The 24,157-nt window shown below is 38.9% G+C and overlaps 1 protein-coding gene across 10 annotated transcripts in view; it reads right to left on the bottom strand.

The window, feature by feature from the left end:
* MAPK10 (mitogen-activated protein kinase 10) overlaps nt 1–24,157 on the bottom strand; it is a 170,832-nt gene that overhangs the window by 40,788 nt on the left and 105,887 nt on the right. For all 10 annotated transcript variants that reach the window (XM_050327399.1, XM_050327400.1, XM_050327401.1 and 7 more), the window contains 5 exons: nt 19,993–20,122; nt 17,643–17,701; nt 16,536–16,674; nt 15,169–15,334; nt 11,951–12,022 (listed from right to left, as the gene is read on the bottom strand). In XM_050327399.1, the coding sequence (XP_050183356.1) occupies nt 11,951–12,022; nt 15,169–15,334; nt 16,536–16,674; nt 17,643–17,701; nt 19,993–20,122 (566 nt within the window). The remainder of the gene's footprint in view (nt 1–11,950; nt 12,023–15,168; nt 15,335–16,535; nt 16,675–17,642; nt 17,702–19,992; nt 20,123–24,157) is intronic.

Consider the following 24,157-nt stretch of genomic DNA (forward strand, 5'->3'; position numbering starts at 1 on the left):
AGCTATTTAAGCCAGATCAATAAATGCTCTCTCAGCCTGCTTCTCTCCTGCCTGCCTGACGGTCCGGTGGTCTCTCTGGGGGGCCATGAGGTGCCGCGGGGTGGGGGGACCAGGGGAAGGGCACTCTCCCTCTCGGAGCAAGGGGTAAAAGGAAAGGCTTCTTGCGCCGGGGTTCCCCCTCCCTATCCACTCAGCGTTCGTCAGCCCAACTCCATAATTCATCTAAAGAAATAATCCTTTTCACAGCAGTGAGCATTTTCTGTGCAGGGGTAAGGAAGATGCCAGGAGGTCATCAGTTTCAGGAGCTTTCTGACTTGTTTTCAGCTGCACAGGTGGGCAGGGGAGCCAGAAGTGTTGAACCCCAGCTGGTGGCTGCTCAGCAGCAGGGAAGGGGTGGGGGGAATGGATTTGGAGAAGTGGCTTTGAGGAGGGATGCTCAGCAACTTGAAAGAAAGCAGCGACATCATTCTCTGTTCGCAGAATAGACACTCATGAAACAGCAGAAGAAAAGCGGAGTGGTACATAAAACACAGTGCAAGTTTAGCAACGTGTTAAGAAAACAAGTGTAGAATGTGAACTCAATTACAGACCAATCCCAAACGCATCAGCAGCTGGTAATGATGATTTCTGTGGAGTTATTGCAGTAACAGACAGAACACAACAGTTTAATTATAGAGGGTTTATGCAACTTCTTTTTTAACAAGTATGAAGCTGTATCAAAGAAACCAGTTTTTGAAGTGCTATTTAAGAGATATTCTTTTTGTATTTATTTGGGGCTTTCTTTAAATGATACCTTACAAAATGTAAATCTATGAACATAAAAAGAGTTCCAAGTACTGAAGGATGCTAACCCCTACACATAAATATGTCTCACTCCACATTCACAGGAAACACAAGCACAGCCTGAGCCAATCTTCCAGAACTCAAATAGGTGCTAATGATTTCCAATTAACACATAGAAGAGAAAGGTTTACCATCACATATGCAGAAGATATGTGCTCCAGACCACATGAAAACACAAGGAAAGTGTATTGTTCACTTCATACGCAGATGCTCACACAGCACTTTGGACCACATTAGAATCTTACTAGACAAGGCTGTGAAAATATTAATGATATAATTGCCAAGTTTTATTTCTTTAATACTCTTCAGATAATACTTTTTCCACATTTTGATCAAAATACTGAAACCTTTAAAGTGTGAATGAGGCCAAAAGTGAAGTGCTGAATTGAATTGATATGTGTATGCACACACACATAAGCATACATGCACACACATTCAGAGGAAGTTACATGAAAATGAATAATGCCTGGAAACTCCTCTAAACACAGAGTTTAAATTAGGAGGAAAACTTGTACATTGGTCATTTCCCTTTCTCATTTTCATAATCCTATGGACCATGAATGGCTGGAGTTAGACCAAGCATGCTCAACTGCTGTTGAGCATAAGAAACATTTTCACAATCTGATAAACAATAAATTACATACCAAAGTTTTAATAAAGCATCAAATAAAATAAGAAATATGTCTACCTCAGTCCTGAATGTATAATGGTCTCTAAGGAAAACATGTGTACCTAGTCTGCTTGGTTCTCTTGTCCACTGATTTAATGCACTTATCTATAAATCACTTCAAGAATATGTCAAGAATTTATTCTGCTTTCACATAATAGCTACATTTACTTAAATAAAGGATGACAGACTGAAGTCTGCTATAACAGTTGCTCAAGAAATTCCCAGCCTTCTGAGTAATTAAATTGCTACAAACTGATAATTTTAGTCTTGAGAAGAAGTAGTCGTGTCCAAACTGAAGCCTTTTCCTACTTTTCTACTTTAATACCACTTGCAGAGCAAACAAACAAAGAAATAAGCATTTCTATGAGCCGTGTCTGAGTTAACCTGACATGCAGGAATGCATGTAAAATGCAGAACCTCTTACATGTCATCCTAAGGCAAACAGTGACTTATGCCTACCCTGCTACAACCTTTAAGAAACCTCTTTTATGTAACACACCTCTCCCGCCCACCACCGAATTAATAAAGAGACATTCATAACAACAGAACTGCCGTCACTGGCTGCAGAAGGCGATTTTGATGAGCCATGTAGGATGTTGTTTTCCATCTCCTTATGCTATACTTACTGCAGCTTCCACCTAAGGCTTTTGCTGAGAGGCAGTAATGGTCTGTTGACATGTTGGTTTGCAGGGATTTTGCAGTGGGACTTAGCTCTTTAGGTACAGTACAGATATATGTCAGCACTAGTGTAGTGGGAAGAGGCTGGAAGGGAAAGGGTTGGAAGTACCTACTGAGGCCAAGAAGGATACGATCAGTGCCAGGAAACAACACAGCACCTTTAATCATTTCTCCCATGATGCACCCTACTGACCACATGTCAACTGAAAACAAAAATGAAATGAAGGTAAACAAGAAAACAGGAACAGAACAACAAATAAATGAGAAGACTTATCCAATCATTCTATAGCACAGTGCCTGCAGCCCACACTGGAGACACAGACCTGCCTTTCGCTCTCTGTGGATGCTTTTCTGCCTGAGCTTAAATGTTTCATGAGAACATAGTAGGTCTGAGAAAAAACGACTCCAACAGTTTTCTTTACCCCAGTGTTGATGAAAGACAATACTATTAAATACAGAAAACCAAGTGAGACCCACAGCTGGCTACTGTGCTGGCTACTACATAATACAACTTTGTAATTAAAATTTACCAATTAATTTTGTCTTTTTCAAGTTTTCATTTGCATTCGTTACCTAGGTTTATGCTGCTTTGTCTTGTAAATGAATGCTGGTTTCTGTATTCAATAAGGATATGCAAATTATTTTTCCTTTATCATTCCAGTTACCAGAGATCCATGCATATTTTCCCAAGCTGAACTGCGAGAAGCCACAAAAGGATCTTGGGTCCTTGTGAAGACATATCCACCTCTTATTCAGGGGTTTGAATAAAATTTGTTGAGATCATTCACCTCCAACAATGCTTGCTTTAGAGCCTGTTGGTTCACTTCCACCAAGTCTCAGTGAAGCCAGCAGTCCATAACAAGGGTCTCGAGAATTTCATAAGATTTCCATTTGCCATGATAGGAAATCGTGATTTCTAAATAGGCCAGCTGAGACACAGAAGCACAAAGATGTACCTTCTGCATTGAAACTCAGAGCAAACTGGGTGACTATTGACTTCAAAGAGAGAAGAGCAGTTGAGCTGGGTCAGACAAAGCTAACCACAATTTACACTGGTACACAAGATGAAAATCAGACTCCTCATATCCATCACAGGATTAAGGTGGCATTTTCCCCCATAGCAATACCATGAAACCACATTACCTCTGTTGTCCTTGCTCTATGATAAGTCATAGGGCATGGAAGCAAGAAAAGGGACAGACTGGTCTCTCAGGGCCAGAAACCATGGGGAAAAATATGAAAGCATCATGCTGTTTGGGTAAATTTACTCTTATAATTTCATATTGAGTGACAATTTAAAGTGCATTTAACTTTGAAAGCAAATGTCCTGTCTGTGGAAATCTTAACATGCCTTGGTCTAAGGTTCCCTGTGGCTTTTTTAGAGTATGAAAAGCTTCAACACCACAAAAAAATAAATCAATAAACAAAAACAAAACCAAAAAACCACAACCAAACAAAAAAAACCCCCACTAAATAAAAGGCTACTTTTTTGGAAGTAATAAGCAGACCTAGAGATGTAAATTATTGCTGCTTTAATCACAAGCTAAATGGCATGCAAAATATCAGGAAAAGATAAAGCAAGCAGTTGTTTGTTCATCTGCTATTAATTCCTTTTTATTTTCAGAGACTGCCTTCTGACATCACTGCTCTATGCTGTGCTTCAGAGCACACACAGAGAAGTTGAACTAGTGACTTACTAAACTGCAAACTGTGTAAAATCAAAGATGATTATGCTCCACTACTCCTGAGGTTTTGGGAAGGAAAATTTCCAAATCAGAAGGAGCAAAGGTGAACATCTGAATTATAACCTATGTCCAAAGACCCTTCTTGACTGATGCCTCTTTTTCCTCTCCTGAGTCAATTAGAAATAAGTCAAAGTGGAACCCAGGGTTTAGCTGTGTGTTTAAGAGAAGTAGTCAGTTGGAGGTTAGGAGTTTCAGCATATACAGCAGCAGCTGTCAGAAGCTCTAGTTAAGGCACTGAGACCTGTGTAAAACTCCAGAAAAGACTGCCGTACAGATATCTGTGCCTCAATCCTCTGATTCACTTGGTCCAACATCAATCCAGATGTAGTCTGAGTAATTTTAGTCATACAAGCACACCACAATCTCTAAACATTTGCACTCAGCCCCAAAGCACTGAAAATTTACATCTGGTACAAGATGTTTTTTTAAATGCAAGATATTCACAAAGACTGTCCTCCACAGGAACCTTCAAAATCTTTCCAGGGGCTTGAGGCTTGAACCTCCCCCAGCCTGGGGAGGCTGAACAGAAGTTGCTCTGTTGCCACACATGCATGCCCCCTGCCTCCCAAAGCTTCTTGTGTCCTGTGGAAGTAGTCTGGTCTGGCTGCTGACATGGCCCTTCACAGGGTGAAGGTGACCAGAGAGATGGTGAGGGGAAAGTTGGGATAGAAGAACACTAAGAAGACATGTATTCCTCTTGTGTTTTAGTCTCATGCATTTCCTGACCAAAATGAGTGCTTGCTCATCCTTCCAGATTTCAGATTTCACTCAGCAAAGATGCAGAAGGATCAGGAATTGTAGAACTAACCAAAGTTGTTTTACATGGAAATGACCCAAGTTGACCTTCCATGGACACCTCCCTTGTAACTCTATATTCTCCTCTTGCCAAACTGCAGGTTCTCTGGGGCTTGACACAGCACAATGAGAGGGAGCCTATAAGGAAAATCTGTAACTGCCCCTGATAAAACTTACACTGAGGTGGCTCTTCGGTTCTGCACTCAGTAAACTCCAGCTGTCATTCAAGGACAATTGTGACACTCAAAATTTATTAAATACATGCCATGAGGAAGCTCTGGAGATAGAGATGCAGGCACAGCTGAAAGAGCTCTACTATCTTTCCCAGCCTCATGGGCTAGTTCATACTTTCTGCCCAGAGCACTAGTGAGAATGCCAAACGTTCACACCTGTAATAGCTCCTGTTTCAGTGATGCAGAAATCGCCCCTCTGCAAGCTGACAAGAGATGTTCACGTCCTCAAAACTGACTTGGGAAGACTATGATAGACATATTAATGAAGTAAATCATGATACCTGATTTTATTTGTGTAACTGTAGGCCAAAAATATTTAGCACACAATGCCGCTTGCCAGTGGCTGAGATGCAAACTCTAAAAAAATGTCAAGGCAACTGAGTGTGCCTGTCACAACAGTGAGTTTCTCTCACCAAATTCTCCTAGAAGGGAGAGATACCCTGCTGGGCAAGACCTCTCTTTACCTTCATCTGTATCGTTGAGTACTCCTGCAGAGCTGCACCAACATCTGCTCTGAAAAACCATTTCTAGGTCCTTGAATTTTCAGGAGGAAAGATACAGTAGTCTGTATTGGACACTGTATCTTGTTTTCACAGATTGTTGTTCCTAAGCAATAAAAAGGGACACAGTTTATAAAAATACTACGTAATTCTTAGTAACACATGGGCAAAGCTGCTTTTTTTTACCTGTTCCAGCTATCACAGCTGCAAAGGCTTCAGACTGACAATGCCAATGGAAGTCCCTGATGTGTGGCAATTGTCATGACTGTTGTGGAGATGGCTCAAACACTTGAAAAAGATTAACACCACCACCCCCCACCCCCCAAATCCCTATCTCTCTCCTAAGTCACAGCAAATTCCCAGTTTTGTGACATTCCACACTGGGGCAGGTTTGTTGGCAGGACTTGTGACCCCATGGGGTATCCATGCTGGAGCAGCCTGTGCCTGAAGGACTGCACCCCATGGAAAGGGATCAATGCTGGACCAGTTCATGAAGAACTGCAGCCCATGGGATGGACTCACATTGGAGGAGTTCATGGAGGACTGTCTCCCATAGGAGGGACCTCACGCTGGAGTAGGGAAAGGACTCCTCTCCCCAAGGAGGAAGCAGCATCAGAAACAACGTGATGAAGTGACCATAATCCCCATTCCCCCCTCCCTGTATTTCTGGGGTGGAAGAGATAGAGAATCAGGAATAAAGATAAGCCTGGGAAGGAGGGAGGGGTGAAGGGAAAGTGTTGTTAAGATTTGTTTTACTTTTCATTATCTAACTCTGATTTTGTTTGGTAATAAATTCAACTACTTTCCCTTAGTCATCTGTTTTACCCATGACAGTAATTGATGAGTGATCTCTCTCTGTCCTGATCTCAATTCATGAGACTATCTTTTCTATCCCCTATCCATTTGTGGATGGAAGTGATAGAGTGGCTTTGGTGGGCACCTGGCATCCAGCCAGGATCAACCCACCACAGTGCAGAAGCCTGGCCCATCTGGAAAATTGCGGAAGGAGGTAGGAATCACATGACATCTGTGCTCTTCCTCAGAGGTTGGCTCTTAAGTTGCAGTGCCAAAGAAGTGCTAAAAAAAAAAAGACTGTTTTCCCTTGGGAAGTTATGCTCAAGTGTTCCTTTCAGAACAGTAGAGCTTGCAGTGGTACTGGAAAGGATGCTACAGGATATTAAGAGGCACGTGTATATTAAGAAAAGGCCACAAGAATCCTGAGATGCAAGCTCAAGAATGAGTAGAGGCACACAGAATGACTCATGCCCTTCCCTTTCTCCCATTTTGTTTTGAATAAAAGCATGTAAAAAAAAAAAATCATTGCAGTAAGAGAGATCTACAGAGAATGTTGCCAAGGAATGTGAAACATACTGCGCTGCATCTAAAAGACTGTAACATTTAAAACATGTTTTACACATCCTGCTGTTGTTAGATTCAGGTCTTCTCTTGAGCTCAATTCACATTTGGACTTTGAAGTATCTCTTCCCAGGTCTCAAAGAGTGTTTAAGTAACACTTGCGTTACCTCTTTCAGCAGGAAACCCACAGGTACTCTCTCTTTCCACAATACAAACAGATTATATATAATTTAATATGCTTATATATTTTCATATCTGATAAATGATATGTGATTTTGAGTGTATTCCAGTTTTCTACTTTGATCCTGACCAAATACCTACAGGCTGTTGACAAAAGGCATTTAAGTGCTGTTTTGTCCACAAGTTCTAAATTCTCTGCTCAACTGTACCGGTGACACTCAGCTCATATTAGCACAGTTGTCATCAAGCAAAAATTGATTAACTGCATAGAAAAAACCCAAAACATTTGAGACCGTCCAGTTTTCATAGGTGCCTGAAAGGACAAATAACTTGCCTCAGTTGGAATTCCTATGAGGTAGCAGTGGGTGTAGCACATATCTTCACCGCAGCATTTGGTCACTTTTGAAACTGCGTGTTCAGACCTGTCCTGAAAATCTTTCAGGTGACTGATGGGAAAGCAATGGATCATCTTCATTGTAGCACCTGAGATACACTTCAAATGCTACAGAGATGACAGATATGTGTGGGGTCTCATGGTAAGGTGCAAATTAAACTCTATGAACTGTTAGAGTATGCATATCTGAATTAAAAAAGAGAAGAATGGCAACAGCCAAATCATCCTCACATCTACTTAGAAGTCTCTTTGAAACAGACCTGGTCTCATATGAGCAAACTTTAAGAAAAATTCTGAGTCCAAAACCGAATACCAAATACTCAGGGAGGAATCATCCAGGTCAACAAAATCTAAAAGTAGCCATCGATGCCATGATAGCTAACACAACTTAAGTATCAGGCTAACACGTACTAGCTGATCCAACCTGGAAAGCCAGGCTAGCTGTTCTTAATAGTATCTTTTAAATAATCCTGATGTCAATTGCTGGTTCTGGGTTTTGTTGGTTTTGGTGGGTTTTTGTTGTGTTGGTTTATTGTTTGCTTTTTTTTTTAAGGCAAAACAAGGCTTAGGAAAATACTATAATAAATAATGGCCAGTCTTCGCGAGCGAAGATCCGGGGAAGGTCTTTACACCTTCCAGCCTGCGCATTGGATTTTTTAGGTGAGACACAGTGTGCGCGGAACTGAGCCCACCCTTTAATCCTAAGGTTCATCTGCCGGGGCCAAGTGAGCTTGGACGGTGGCAGCGAGGTCCTTAGGACGTAGGTGGGTTGCCTTTAAGGGCTAACGAGCTCCACCTGCCCGGGAGTGGCCCTGACCGGGAATCGAACCCGGGTCTCCGCGGTGATAGCGCGGCGCCTTTACCACTAGACCACCAGGGGCTCCAGGAAAATACTACTGGGAATAAGAAAAACAACAGATTGCACTAAACAAAACTGCAGAAGTTTTATTACACTAAACTTCAAGAAAATACCTGAGATGCACACAAAACACTAGGATTACACCCAATGCAGATCTTATTTCAAACGCAAAGACAAATTCTGCTAGTGAGTGGTGGAAAGGCAGCACCTTTTCCTAAAAGACTTTCTTGGTTCAATTTTTTTTTTCCTAAAGCAATAGAACACTCTCTGTTAGATGTCAGAGAGAATCTCTTAATCCCACTGCTCTCAAAGACAGCTAGCAGGCAAAGGAATTTTTGACAATATGGCCAGAGAAATCATTAACTTCATCTGTTAATGCTGACTTCACAAGCCATTTTGCACGTTGATAATTACATAGAATAAAGCTGAAATTTCTCCCTCTTGCTGCCTTAATGGTATTTTCTCTTTTGACTGTCCTAGACTCTAAGCTATCTCCGGTAGGAATCCTGTTTTTCATATTCACCACAGAACTTCAGGCCTAGCCAAACTTAGAAATATATTGTGATAATAGCCAAGTGTCCTATGACTAAGTTATTGTTTTCTCTTTTATCTGCTGAAGGACTCACATGAACTTCCTCGAATATGATCCTCTACATGCTTCCTTTTCAGTACTGAAAAGAAATGCTCTGATTTTCCCCATTAAGTGATGTATGCCTGTAGGACATCACCACGGCCTTGGCAGCTCACATCTTAATAAATCTGTCTCATCTAAAAGCATTCATTTTAAGTTTTCCCTTCTCTTCACAAAAAAATCAGAAATACATTTCTAATCCTTAAACTGAAATCTTACGAGATTTTGAAGACCTTATTACCTAGAGCTGAACACAGCTTTGGGGAAAGCACTGGGGGATTCTAACATATTTCCGATGGAAGAGTTTGGGCAGTTTTTAATTGCTTTCATTCTTTCTGATTCAAGTGAGGCAAAAGTGGAATAAGCATCAAAGAAACACTGAGTGAAAAACAAAAGCTTACCAGAACTTGCCAGGAATATTTTGGTCTGCAAATCCATCTGGAAATGGATTTGAAAAGTGGATTTCTTCTCAAGAGGGTCTGAGACAAGCAAGTCTCCCCGACAGTACCTACGTTAGCTGACTAACATGGAATAAAGATACCTGCTAGGCAATTTCTACCTGGTACTTCTCCGGGAGACTAGAGGCTGTTATTTGTCTGAAAACCAGCTGTAGTCCATTTAGATTTCAGAGCTTTCTTATAGCAACTTAAGAGAATGTTCTTTATGTATGTTTTAAAACTGAAATTTCATTTCAAGTCAGCAGAACCTAAATGCAATTGTAACTCAGTGTGATGGTTTAGATAAGAGCAACTTCTTAAAATTTTTCTTTTCATAAAACTTGGCAGCAGCTGTGAAATTTCTCCTAGATGTATGCTGTGCCATACACAAATATTCCTACTCCAGACTAGAAACAAGTAAGCTTATAAGCAAGTGCACACAGTAGACAGTCTTCTGAATAATTAAAAAGAAACAATATTTTTTTGTTTCTATACAGACTTGCCTTTCAGTTAGAAAACCCTTTGTTGGAAGGTCTTAGGTAGCCCAAGAGAAGTATATAATGTCCTTCTGTGAAGTTTACCTGCAGCTGCACAAATGCTTCTCCAGCTCTTCCTGTACCTGGGAGGGAAACTAGATCTGCTCATCAACAACCACTGAGGGATGGGAAATAATATGGACCCATACACAAACAACTCTTTCCAACACTGACAACTCATTCATGGGGTCAAACTGGTTAACAAATGAGTACTGACTTGGAAATGAATGTCCCTTTTTCTTTTTTTTTTTAACTTCCCATTCACCCGAATAAAATCACCACTAAAACATCGTAGTAATTGTGGCCTGGCCCAGATATATTCCATTTCAGGGTATAGGATTTCCAATGATTTAAAAATCAGGACTATCCTACAACTTACACAATATTTGCTGCATTTGCTAAAAACATTGGTTGTTCTTTTTAAATGATATTGAAATGTTAAAAGGTATTTTAAAAATATTCTATTGCTATCCCTTAGTAAGACGCTGTCATAAGACACTGTTGTCACAGCCAGACAGAAACAAAGTAATTCTCATGTTTGAATTATTTTTTAAACATTGTTTAAATTATATGGCATTTATTTTTTTCTATAAATGGGCAGAAGAACATGACTTTAAATTTAATGTGTTGTTGAAAAAGAAGAGGAACCCATTAACCATGCAACTATGCTTTTACCCTGAAACCATTTCTTTTATGTATTCTTGTTTCTTATCAACTAAAATCTCAATCAGACTTCTAATAATAAAACCCAAAATTTTTACCTCGCTGTCATGTTTTGCATCCAGTAACTTTCCAGTTCATATTCCTACCAGACTGGAAGCCAGTTCGGTGCAGCTGTTTCCCCCTCAGTAAAACAGGAGGTACCTGCTGTTTCTCCACCTATCTGTTAGTGAAGTATAACTGTATCCTCACCGGGACACAGGGCACAGCTCAGCTCTCAGAGAAAATGACAGAGCTGTGAAAATAGGAGGCAGGACCTAACCCTGACGAACATGACATGACAGGAATGACTCAAGAGTCAGCAAAAAAATAATGACCTCCATGGCTACATGTCTATGAAAGCTGGGTTTGCTTCATACCAACTGCTGGTGTCTGCTGATGCCAGATTTTTATGATGCCTTTCTGCCAGCTTGCTGGAAATAATATGCCTTTTTGTTTCTGAAAGTGGGAGAAATGTTGTGCTGCTGCATTTTATTCTCATGGGCAAAATACACACTACTTACATTTCCAAGCCATCATGGGCAGGTTGCCTGGTTTAGCCTGTGACAAACAAAAAGCTAAGCAGACACGTCCTCTTTTATTTTCATTTTCTAATATTGCTTTTACCACCTTACCACCTTGGATGTGGCAAAAATAATATCACTCAAGACAAGAAGAACAAGATGGAAGGGAAATACAGTTTAATTGACACAGTTGCATTGTGTCATTACATTGACTTGTGCAACTAAAGGGAAGTCCATTTTTAAATCAAGAGCATCTGATTTCAGGCCAATTTGGAAACCACAGCAGATAAATGGCTGCCTTTAACTGGGTGAGTCAAATTCTTCACTTTCTTTTAAAGAAAAAAAAAATGTTGTATTGACTCAACTCTGAGCCCATACAGCATTGAGATGAATCCAAAACCATGATGCATTAGCAAGCAAATGATTATGATGTCACCACAAATGTTATGAAGTCACAATTTCCAAAACATGAAAGCAGAAAAACAGATTTACAGGAAAAATAGAGGCTAAGTTGGGACTTTTTTCTTTTTTCTTATTTTTTCTTTGAAGGATAATAATTAAATCTATCCAATATGCAGTCATAATGCTCGTTTTCTATATTTCTTATTTGCATGACATAAATGCTATATAAAATTGAATTATTTCAGGTTTCAAAGTAACTTAATTGACTGAAATAATCCTGTGCATCTGTTTTTCATTTTCAATTTTGTTCATATCAGTAGTGCACTATTTTCATTCACTCATACCACTGGGATTCAACTTTTTGCTTCTATCTTTACAGTCCTGGTATAGTCATTTTATGGTAAAAGGGATGGGGTGGAGGAGAGGAACAAATAATAGGTGAAGCTGCAGCAAATGGCACAAGGATACAGTCCCTTCCAGGAAAGAGGATTTTGTGGCGAACCATTTCTCCCATAATGCATCCCACAGACCATATATCCACTAGAACAGCAGACACAGGGAAGTGAAGAAGGAGGGAAAAAAAGCAAAGTTAACTATGGTATTTCACTCCTAAAGGAGGGGAAAAAGAACAGGTTGATCAGAACAGTACAGTTTGTTTTGTGGTTTTGTTGGGTTTCTTTTTTGTGTCTCACCAAAAGCTAAAATAAATAAATAAGTAAAAGCTGTGTCAGGCAGCTCAACAATAGTAACAACAGTGGAAAAAGTTTAAAATCAACATTTTGGGTAAATGTTCGAAGCTAGCAAGTAAAGATCAAGTAATAACTGCACAGATCCATGGTATACACTGAATTTATGGTGAAAAAACAACTTTTTAATTTTTTTCCCTCAGAAAAAAGATCCAAACCCAGATAATGATAATCTGGAATAAATCCTACTGTCAGTCAGGTAGTTTCCAGACTTTGCCCTGCAGTACTGAGTCTCTCTGCAGCAGTACTCAAGAGATTCCAAAGAGAACTGCTCACACAAGTAAAGGCCATATGGATAGGTACCACCCTTACAGGTTATTTAAAACTCCTGCTTCAGCAGCTGTACCTGTGTCTTATCTCTAGTTACCTATCTAGATGTATCTGTTGGTGCCTACATATCGGCTAGGAAGAACTGGAGAGCGTGACCTGAGTGACTTAGCTTTGTACTGTGTACGTACTCAAAATAAATGCTAAAAAAGATGCTCCTCAGGGCAAGTACCAACAATACTATGAGCATTTCTTTTTCCTGATCCTGCCTTCTTCAGCTTTTAGATAAAATATGCATAGCTGTGTTATCTGCTTAAGTTGGGTAGGGGTTTTTTGGTCCTTAAGTCTTACAAGAAAAAATGGCTGGACAAGTACTGTAACACAGTATGCACAGAAAAAAAATCCCCTGTATTCTGCGTGAAGAGCAAAAAAACTGCTTTCAAATGCTTTAAAAGACTATGTTGTTTCTAAGCTTTGAACCCCCGTTTTTTTAGTTATGTTTGACCTACACAACCAGTTTTCTCCTCTTTTTCTTCCCCCTTTTTATCCTTCAAGAGCAATCCAAAACAAATCAAAGAAACAAACAAACAACTCATTTCTTGGTAAAACAAAATAAAGGTGAAATGTTCCAGTTGGGAGAAGGAAGGTACGGGTATCAGGGGCATGGGACAGCAAAAGCATGCCTGAGGCAGCGGTAGAGTTTTCTTCATAGTGACAGTTTTGGGACCTTCTACAGAAGTGCAGCAAACTGGTTATAATTATGCATCTTTAGCCAACCAAGTGCAGAAAGAAAATGAAAGCAGTGAACAGTCCTTATACAGGCAGTGTACATCATTAGATGAAAAAAACGGTAGGGGAGCTTCAGTAATGTGGCAGCACAGGCCAGAGCAGGGAAGCAAAGAACAACCCTTTCTGTTGACTTCCTTGGGAGCTAGATTAGAGCCTTCAAGCAGCTCAGCTTCTCTGACAGCTGACCTTCATTTTCAAATATTTTCTTTCCTTTCTCTGTTTACTGGATTTTGTCTTCGTACAAGCAAGACAAGGTCATTCATCTTAAGCCAGATTCACTGACCAGGGAAGTCAAAGGAAGTCTCTATGTTAACTTCAATGGGCATTTGATCAGGGCCTTTGGATGTGGCAAACATTCTTAGAACCTTCCCAGCTGTGTACTTCCTCACAAAAGTGTGTCTAACTTTTTCTTAGTGTGGTTTTAATCACATGAAAAGCAACTGCTTTCTGTGTCCTGTCATGGACAACAACATCAACAATGGTAATCATCTACTAAATGTCTGGAGAAAAAAAAAAGGCAAAAGAATTAATTTGGCAATAGAAGAAACTCTGGATTTTGACTAAGGAACTTTCTAAAGCGTGCTGAGTGTAGTTCAAATTTCTAATGGCACAGCAAAAATTTTGATTAGAAAATACTTTACAGAAGATTACTCCTTTTTCAGAAATTATTCTCTATGTTTAGACTCTACTTAATAAGTCTTTACTTTTTAGAATTTTGTATTAAAATGTACACTTTAAATTCATAAACATTACAAATAATTCATAGAGGGACTTGCTAATTTCAGAAGAGGTCATGTGATTATGCCTTTGGTAGTTCTTAAGTCATGGAATCAGCTCCCAAAATCTGTTTCACTGCCCTTTACAGGATGCAGTTGGCTATTAGTAGAAGTTCTCTCTCAAGTTAGCTAAACTCTGCAATAGAAATTCAGTGCGGCACTTTTTAATAAATTCCTGTATTTGCCATCCAAAAGTCTTCTTGTACAAACGCAACTGCTAGATTTTGATGGCAAAATCTGAGTCATAGTCTATTCCCTCCTTTCCTAGTCTACCTGGCACTCAGATGCAATTCTCAGTTATGTTATAAAATGAGAATCACTTAAAAAGCTTTCTCTTCATCCCCTGCAAGATGTGAGTTCTTCCTTACCTGTTCCTCTATAGCAAGCACCCCCACCTGCTTTTTACAGTCTTTCCAGGGACCAAGATCTCTCATAGACTATCCAGAGCAAACTCCTATTTACTTCTAGGGAGATTACATAGAAATTATATGTATTTTCTTTTAGTTAAAACTTTTTCCTCTTCTCTGCAATTCTACCTGTTATTTAAAAAAAGGAGTCTCAAACTGTAAAATTTATACATAGATCATGACCACATGAAACCTGTAAGTAAAATGTGGGACTTCAGTTAAATCTATTATGAAGAAGGAAATCATTCCTGAAATTCAGATCTAGCTCTGGATTTGGACAAATTCTGGAAGGGCTAGGATCTGCTATTTCAGCTTGTAACTCTTCTTCTTCCTTTAAACAGCTCAGAGACGCAGACTCAGTTATAGAACACATCACTCATTCAGCAAATCCAGTGGTTCCCACACTCTTTCACAGCCACGGGAGCCAAGGATATTCTGGTCAGAAAGAGCTAACTGTACTTGTTAAACTCAACCATAACTAAGGACAAGTTTTTTATTACTCTGCAATCCCACACTGATATATTCACCAGCATTACATCCCAAATACATTCTGTAGCTGCAGTACACAACAGTGAGAAACTGTTCCAATTCAAGATGTTATTTCTCATTATGTTTTCTCTTTCTCCTTCAGGTGCCCCTTACAATTGTAGGAGCAGACCTTGCACTTCAGGTCACACTGTGCTATGAGACCGCAGCCCTACCGTTCTCTTTGTAGCCCATTCCCAAGATGACCTCTGGTGCTCTGTAGTAACGTGTCACCACATACGGAGTCATCATGAAGCTAGTGCCTGCAGTCCTGGCCAGTCCAAAATCCAAAATCTTCAATGTGCAGTCAGATTTTACTACAATATTACTTGGTTTTAAATCCTGCAAGAGACAATGAAAAGACACATGACTGTCATTTACAAAGCCAAGTATAGCTGTGATACAGATTGATCCTTTAGGTCACCCTTCAAATATTCTTTTACTCTTCTGACACAGTTACTATCAGAAATACCTGTAAATACAGAGCAAAACCTTGCTACTATTTTCTGTAGCAAACTGTTCTGGAAGTTGTTCTAACTTGGCATACTGTGGGGACACCTGGATAGCTTTACCTGGACAGCAGAGACTACTGGTGATAAATTAATTGCATTTAGCAGTTCATGAAACTAGGATTATTATCAGAGTACTGTTTTAATTTTTTTTTTTTTTTTTTAATGCTGGGAGCCTAATAGAAACTTTCCAACTGTCTGAAAGTCAAATCTATCACCCCTTGCTAAACACACAACATGCCAAGAAATGAGACCTTTGTTTATTGTAAAGCAACATCCACTTTGTAACCCATTTTATCAGCCCTTCTTTTCTAGCTTGTTTAAACGGAAGGGAAACAATTTTGGTTGTTTTGTTTGTTTGTTTTTTAATCTGGGAATTCCAAATTAGTAAAAGTACATTTCAATAAAGAAGTTAACTCGGTATTTTCAATCCATTCAGAATTCCCTCCTGCTCACAGAAATGTGAACTGTGCCCCTTGCTGTCAACAATCACAGAGCTGCCTCTGGCATTCACAGCCAGGTTCCACATCCTTATCAGGCACAGTACTCTGATGTGGAAAGGCAAAATAAGAGGATGCATTTAAAATAGACTTAGCAGTCTTTTAATTTGCTTTATTACCTGTAAATGATGGCAAACATGAATTTTATATGCCCAGACCTCTCTGGATCCTGACCAAGGAATACTTGGACCAGACTACGATATCAACTCAAAGTCTAAATGTCATGCACGCAAGATATAGCCAGCTGCATGGTTAGGAAAAATAACATTTATCTACACATTTCAGAGACCACAACCACTTTGATGACTTCCAGTGCTTATTATTTGGTTATTATTTATTTTTAATAAACACATTTAACCTAACACAAGCATGGACCTACACTGCAAAGGGCATAGGCTAAGACACTTAAGCTTACAGTTATTGTACTGGGAGGCAGGGCTTTGATCCACAATATACAAGAAAGTCAAGTGGTGTTTAAAACCTTCATGATTATTTCACATGCTGCCTTAAGTTTTAAAGCAAACTGCCCCTTACCCTGTGAATAATTCCTGCAGAGTGAAGATGCTTGATACCACAGAGCATTTGGTAGAGTAGATAAGACATTCGCTCATGGTCTAGCTCCATCTGAATGACCTGGCACAGATTGGCATCCATTAATTCCATTACCAGGTAACTGAATGGAAAAACAAAGTCACAGGGTCATTACCAGTATTGAAGAGGAATCCCAGCACTATCTCAAATAAGGAACAATGCCTTTCCTAGCTTCAATTAATTTTATTCATTTTATTTGTGATGACTGGGAGTAACACAGTTGGAGACTGGGCCCGCTCACAAGGGTACCATGGTGGTGTTTGTATCTCACTGCAGAGACATTACAATTTTAGCACCCCAGCAAAACTGGTGCACCTTCCTTGGTGCATTCCCCATGCAGAGAAACTATAACCTACATGGGCAATCAGGCAGCACAACATGGAAAAGTGCAGAAAACAAAAGAGCCACAAGCACCAAATGACATAACTGCTTGGCCTTTGACCATCGCAAGGAATGGCTACCAAAGTACATGTAGGAATCTGAGAGAAACAGAGAAGTCTGAGAGGCTAAAACATGCATCCCCATGCAAAATGCATCCAAAAATCCTCCTAAGACTGTATGACTTCACAAAATTCTCATCACAGCTAATAGGTTATTTCTGATATCAGACTACATAATGGCATACATTTCCATACAATGTATACAGAATATGGGAAAGACAGAAAGATAAAAGGAGAACAACTATATAAAAACACGGACTGTTTAAAATTTCATTCACAGAAGGTTTGTACTACACACAGTAGTGGTTGTGTAATACTGCAAGGTTCCAACAGAGATGCCAGTTGTCTTCTACACCTGGTGTAGTTCCCTAGGCAAGTAATTTTATTCAGTCGAAGGTCATACCAAAACAAATATGAAAGCTATTATTTGTGACTTTATAAGTGTCAAAAGACGTCTCAATAGGGGAATGCAGAATGTGTGTCTACCCACTAGACTTGCACGATCTTGTCTGGATGTGCTTATAACCTTTGCATTTTGCTGAGTTATTACATTCAAAGTACAGTATAATGCCCCTAAAGCTTTAGCTTAATTACTGCTTCTGTTACTTACACATCCTGGAACTCCTCCAGAGATTTCTGTGGTGTGAAGACATTTAATAAACTGATAATCTAGAAAGCAAAGTAAGACAAAAGAATGAAGAGAAATGATATACATAATCATTTTGAAATGTGTTAAAGGATAAACTGGTTTTCACTGCTCAATTTATATTAACACATCTCACTTTATGGATCAGTGAAAATTTGGCACCATTTAAAATAAAATACCACAGATCTCTAAGATTTCTTCAAGGTGCACTTGAAATGGTCTTAAAGAAGGATAGCCAGTGACAAACTAAAATGCTAAGGGTCAGACAGTCCTCTGAATTTTGAAGTTATATATTCAAATATAAGTTCAACCTAGCATAGCAGTCCTTGTGTGCTACAGCCAGAAATTTCTTATTTATGAGGATTACTAACCTAAGGGGACAAATAATCAAGGACCATCTTATTAAACAGAAGTCCTTCCTTCTCTCTGACATGGCCTCAGTTCCTTTCAGGTCACATACACACACACACTGGATGACTCAAATTCCACCATGAGAGGTACACTTTTTGGTAGAAGTACTTTAAAACAGCAGACAAATCCTGAGTAAAGGCATCTTGCATGCTGCAACTCCTTTTTTTACCTTTTTTTCTTTTTCTTTTCTTTTTTTCTTTTTTTTTGGTTCTGTTTGGGCTTCTGTTTGTTTGATTTTAAATGGACTAGGCTGTTGTAAGGCACCGGTAAAAATATGTGAAACAGCATAGAGGAAAAATGTGACCTCATAGATCTGAACTTCCCAGGCTTTCCTTGTGTACAGATAACAGAGGTAGATGATATCAGCACAGCTGCCATGAAGGCAACATCTGAATGTCTCCCTCTCCATCTTCGTCAACCATCTAGGTTTTCTAACAAAAAGGGTTCAATATTCTTTCTCTTTACTCCACATATTCTGACTGAATATTTCCTCTGCGCAGGAGCCTTTACAATCCTCTGCTTCCTTTGCACTTCTCTACAGAGACAGATCGAAACTCTAGCCCAACCAACATGGTGTTGTTAGCAGCTCTCAAGCAGCACGTTTAAAATTACGTATTTGAAATTATTGCCGCTCCTGCTGCCCTCTGCTCTTTCTAGTCCATTAAAAAACTGAAGTGAGAATGCATCATTCTCCTGCCTAAGGAGAGAACTCCTCATTTATTCCTGCATTTTCAAATCCCCATGCATTGAGAAGCAACTGAGAGTAGCTTCCATCAAGTTAATAGGGAAGAGACAGGTACATTCCTGATCAACACAGTGGGAATGTAAGGATAAATTAATGCCCAGAAGAGAGGCAGAGGACACTAGAGTGACAAGTCCTGCGGTTTGCCATTCTAGAGTCAGTCGTTTTTCTTTTCATGTGAATTTGCGATAGATGTCACCTTAACATCACACTGTTCAAGCTCATTTTTGCTCTGCTTAAAAAGAAAGAGTTATTGCAGGATCTGAGGCAGGGTTAAACATTGCAACCTGAAAAATTCACTCCCAGTGAAAAGGAATGGGCACGCAGATATGGCAGGAGGCCATAGGAGAAATTGAGGAATTGGAGGAAAACTATATCCCTGAGAGATCCCTTGACAATGAAATGCAGCAATCCTATTATTTCACTACAAAAAAGCAAGTTTCTACTGCCAGGTAGATAGTTCTAACAGATAATGGTTCTAGTTAACACACAGCCTTGGAATAACACTCTTTCTGCAATGTAGGAATATTTTCAATACAATAGGTAGTGAGTTCAAGAAGCAGGGAAGTCTAAAAGCTGCTTATGCTGTGTTTTTTTCAACAAGAACACTGGGATTAGAAGTAACAGCACAATGCTGAGGTTTCAGAGTTCCTGGCTCCACAACATTAGCTTCCTCACAACATTAGCTTCCTCACAAATATGTGCTTTTGGTTCTTAATTTTCTTTGGCAGTTTTGCACAACCTATACAAAGCATTTATATATGAGTTGGTTTCAAATGAAGTCCAGAACAAGGAGTGATCATAGATATTCCAGTGCAGAAGACATGCTTTTCAGTCACAAATACCAGTGACAAGAGGATGGAATCAAGATTCCAACAACCACTTACGTATTTCTGGATAAGGAGCTGACAAGAACCCATTCTTCTCTCTCTCCTTCTACTATTCTAACCCTGCCAGGACATCCACATTTGGCATAGCCTTTAAATAAGCACATGGAACATCTTCATTCCCTCATGTGGGTATATGGTACCAGACTGACTGCAGCCCTCAAGCATAATTTACTTTTCAGTTCTTCTGTTTTAAAAGGAACTTAACAAAATTGCTTTCTTCCTAACAAACCAATATACACATCACTTCTCCAGCCATCTACTGAAAGCTTACATTTTTATGATTCACACACTTCATGAGGACCAGCTCCCTGTAAGCTCGCTTGGCGTGAGTTTGGTTCTGAAATGGTCTGCTGAGCTTCTTAATGGCCACGTTTCTGTCAAGGATGGCATCATATGCAGCACTGCAGTAATGACAAACACAGGAGTTATGCATCTTAGACGGTATCCAGCACTTCTCATGGCAAATTCCTGAGCCTCAAGTCTACCATTTCCTTTTTTTTCCACTGAGAAAGATACTGGGATAAAGGGAGAGATAAGACATCAAAAGGAGATGTAGCCCTTCATTTGCAGACAACAGCATGCACTACTACTTCTGAACTCCAGCTCCACAGGAAAGAAACATTTATTTTTAAGGGGTGGGAGAAAAAAATTAGGTAACTTCAAATAAAAACACTATAAAAACTGGATGTGACAAAAAGATATTTCATAAAGCAACTCTCTGTGCATTGGGTACAGTGGAAAGGCTTTTGTTTTTTCTGTCATGATTAAGGACACCGAGTGGCTCAGTGAACAATTGCCCAATTATCTAGAATCAAGTTATTTAACCATTCTCTGAGACCATATAATCCAAATCTAATAACATATCTAGAAACAGAACCATTTCACAATATTTTTTTACCATTTCCTAATAATGAAAGAAATTGTTACATATACACAGTTACAAATTATGAAAACATGAAAAAATACAGGCTGTGATTTGCAAACTGGGTTTTTAAAGCTGGGGTCCTAAAATTCTCCTTAAATTTCTAAATGTTTTGTGCAACCTTCAGTTATTTTTAGAATCATTACTTCCTATGAATCTGAACCACTTATTTTGGTGGTTTGAATCTGACTGCATAAATTCTGACTTCTAAATTCCACAAAGCACGCTAAGTCTTAGAAACATTCCCAAATGCACAGTGTTCTAAGACCCTTTTTGCGATTTTTTTCCTTTTACCAAGAACATAACACAAGTTTTCTGCTAATTCATGAAAAGCAAGTGTATTTCCCAAGAGTAAATTAATCAAACCACTAGTTGTCCTAAAAATGGCTTTTTAAAACATCAAAGTAAATATTCAAAATGCTGTAGTTCTATTTCATATTACCTCCTGCTTATTGTAGACATTCACTGGCAGAGTCTTATTGACCAAGTACAGAGCAGAAAGCATGCAAGCATCAGAAGCTTAGTCACAAAGCCAACCAAAATGTACAAGTGTTCAAAATAAGTAAAAAAAAGCGTAGGGAATGTATGTCTTGGAAACCACACATGAGGAGACGAATCGGAAATACTTCAGTTACACCACTTTGCATAAATAATACACCAAATACATCCCACAAACAAGAATAATTGTTTGCTAAAGGTGATGAAGAGTTTTGCAAAGACTACTTTTAGGATTCATTTAGGAGGACTCGTGATAGCAAGGCAAGGGACGCAATCCTTCGGTACTGCTCATTGCTACTAAGGCCACATCTGGAATGCTGAGTCCAGTTTCAGGCTCCCCAGTACGAGAAAGTTATGGGAATATTAAAGGAATTACACTGAGGAGCCATGAAGATGACTAGGGACTGCAACATCTATGTCATACAAGGAGTAGCTGAGCAAGCTGGAACTGTTTAGCCTGGAAAAGGCTTAAAGTGAATCTTGTCACTGTTCCTAAGCGTCTCCTGGAAGTGGAAAAGAAGATAGAGCCAGACTCTTCCAGTGGTCCTGAGCAACTTGCTCTAGTTGACTCTGATTTGAACACGTGAGTTGGACCAGGGGCTCTCCAACACCACCCATTCTGTCATTTGGTAACAATTCTTTATTCCCCTATTCATTAATAAGGCACATAACTTTCATGACCCAGCTAATATCATGCTAGGCACATGCATAAACAAAGTTAAACTAGTGCACTCACTAGTTAAACCACATAAAAAGTATCCTAGGTAACAAGGCTATCAAAGATCGAGCCTAACTTGACTTCCCTCTCTCCATGGAATTTCAAATCAATTAACCCTTGTGTTAGGAGGAATATGATGTGTGGTTTACAGCCTAACAGTATGTAGTAGAAAGCAAATCGGTCAGAATTGTGTCTCTCATTCTGATTTAGTTCAGCCACAACATGGCATCACATAAAGGCCACAACTTAAATACCCCTGAATTCCATTAAGAAAGTCATGAAAAAATATAATGCAAAGCTAAAGGATGTGAAAAACATAATCTTTCACCAGTTAAATATTTTGTCTCTATTATTCATATTGCAAATACACTTGAGCAGACAAATCTCTCAGCTAATCCATATTACTTGATCACCAAACTCCTTTTTAGATGAAAAGCCTACATGAGACTCATCTGAGGTATGTAAGAGTATTTTAAATAGTTTTAAGAATCTTTTTGCATATTTTAATCTCATTAGTTACATTGTAAAATTACTGAGTTAGAATGTTAGAAAACACTGAAAGTTTGTCTGAGCAAACATTTTCTCTAGTTTCTGGTAACTGCTTTTCTCAGTTTTCTCTCTCTATCAAATCAGAAAACCAAAGGTTTCTTAAGCCTTTGGCTTTTATGATCCGATTCCCAGTCCTTTATATGCCACAGAAGAACTAAAGCAATCCTTTGCAGAGGGATATTTACTTTGGGACACAAGGATCTTGACAGAACCTCTAGCATTGTCTTCTATCAAATAGAAGGTGCCCAACTACTTGAAGAAGTCAATACACAAATTCATTGCACTGGGTAAATTAATAGCCCTGACAGGTTTTTTCTATTCACCAGAGAGAAGTTTTTGTTTACAGGCAGCCAACTATGCATTTTACTACAATAAAATACAAATACCACATCCAGGCCCTCTCTCTGGTGCTTGCTACAGAAAATCCTGGCCTTGGAACACCAAGGTTAGCTTAAGCCTTCTTAAGACAAACTTCAATCACTGGTAGAACAGGTGATTCAAGGGAGCAGGAATAAGAGGGAGAGAGTAATCAATGTCTGCGAACTGTGACCAAAAGGCTGAGTGTGAAAGTCAATCTCAAGGTCTCAAATAAGAAGCTGGACTTGCACTTAAAAGCCTGTACTTGTTTCTCTGGAAACTTTATCACAACACCTCTTGCTCAACTATGAATTTATTTTTTAATTTATGTAGTTTCCTGGTTTTACAACAAGGAATCTAAATCACCCCTGGTTTTGTAATAAAATCATAGTTTTACTGCAACATGAGCTCAGAAAAATCCTCAAAGTTTATTACCATGTCTCTGGCAGCTGTACAGACAGAAAATGCAGTAAAGAAGTTCATTCCCTATAAATTCTGTTTACAGTTAGTTTGACAAGGTAAATGTTAGTGTTAAAAAATGCCTTTTAAAACTGAAAATAATTTGAAACATCTATTTAGCAGAGATAAAAATTTTAGCCAGATGTGTGCACTTGAAATATCCTGGTTATTTAGTGCTGAGATCTCCATCAGTGCAGAGAATTGGTAACCTTGAAAATCACATTTAACAAGAATGCTAATGATAGTTCATCCTCAACAATCACCACCAACATATGGAGTGGGACACTCTACATACACGCTCAGATACACATCTAAGTGTATATAAACATATAGATAAAAAGAAAAGCATAGATGGAAGTATATATAAATCCTTTTCACAGTAATTTCTCTGTCTTCAAAGCCCTTGCTTTCAGATAACTATCACTATTGCATTTTCTGAAGTCATTTTTAGGAACAACAAAAGCAAAACTTTTTCCTGTATTGAGCAAAATTTCTGTAAATGTGGTTTATGAAAGTTGAACCATAAAATATTTCAAGTGCTTTACCTTCTCTCTACTTAAGGTTCCCTTTCAGGCAAGTTACTCAAACAGAAAAGAGTGAAAAAGTTATTTTGCTTCAAGCAAACTTTTGTAAGTGTATTCTGGTAGGTGTTTTTGATGCGTTTTGTTAGTTTGCATTTTATGTTCACCTCACTTATCAATCCAAAGTTTAGAATGAAATTAGGCTTTCTCATTCTTATCTTTTTTTAATCCTTTGACATGTAAATTCTGAGTTTCTAAAGGCAGACATGCTTATAAACAGTGCATATTCCTCTCTTCAATAATTACTTTTAAACATAAAAAAATATTATTTTTAGAGTGAAAACTTCACTGCAGAAAGTACCCTTAAATATAGTGAATGTTTTCCATGAAAATTGTATAAAAGAAAAGAATT

This window comes from Myiozetetes cayanensis, unplaced genomic scaffold, assembly GCF_022539395.1.
Source record: "Myiozetetes cayanensis isolate MyiCay16 unplaced genomic scaffold, myiCay2020 scf33, whole genome shotgun sequence".
NCBI classification, from domain to species: Eukaryota; Metazoa; Chordata; class Aves; order Passeriformes; family Tyrannidae; genus Myiozetetes; species Myiozetetes cayanensis.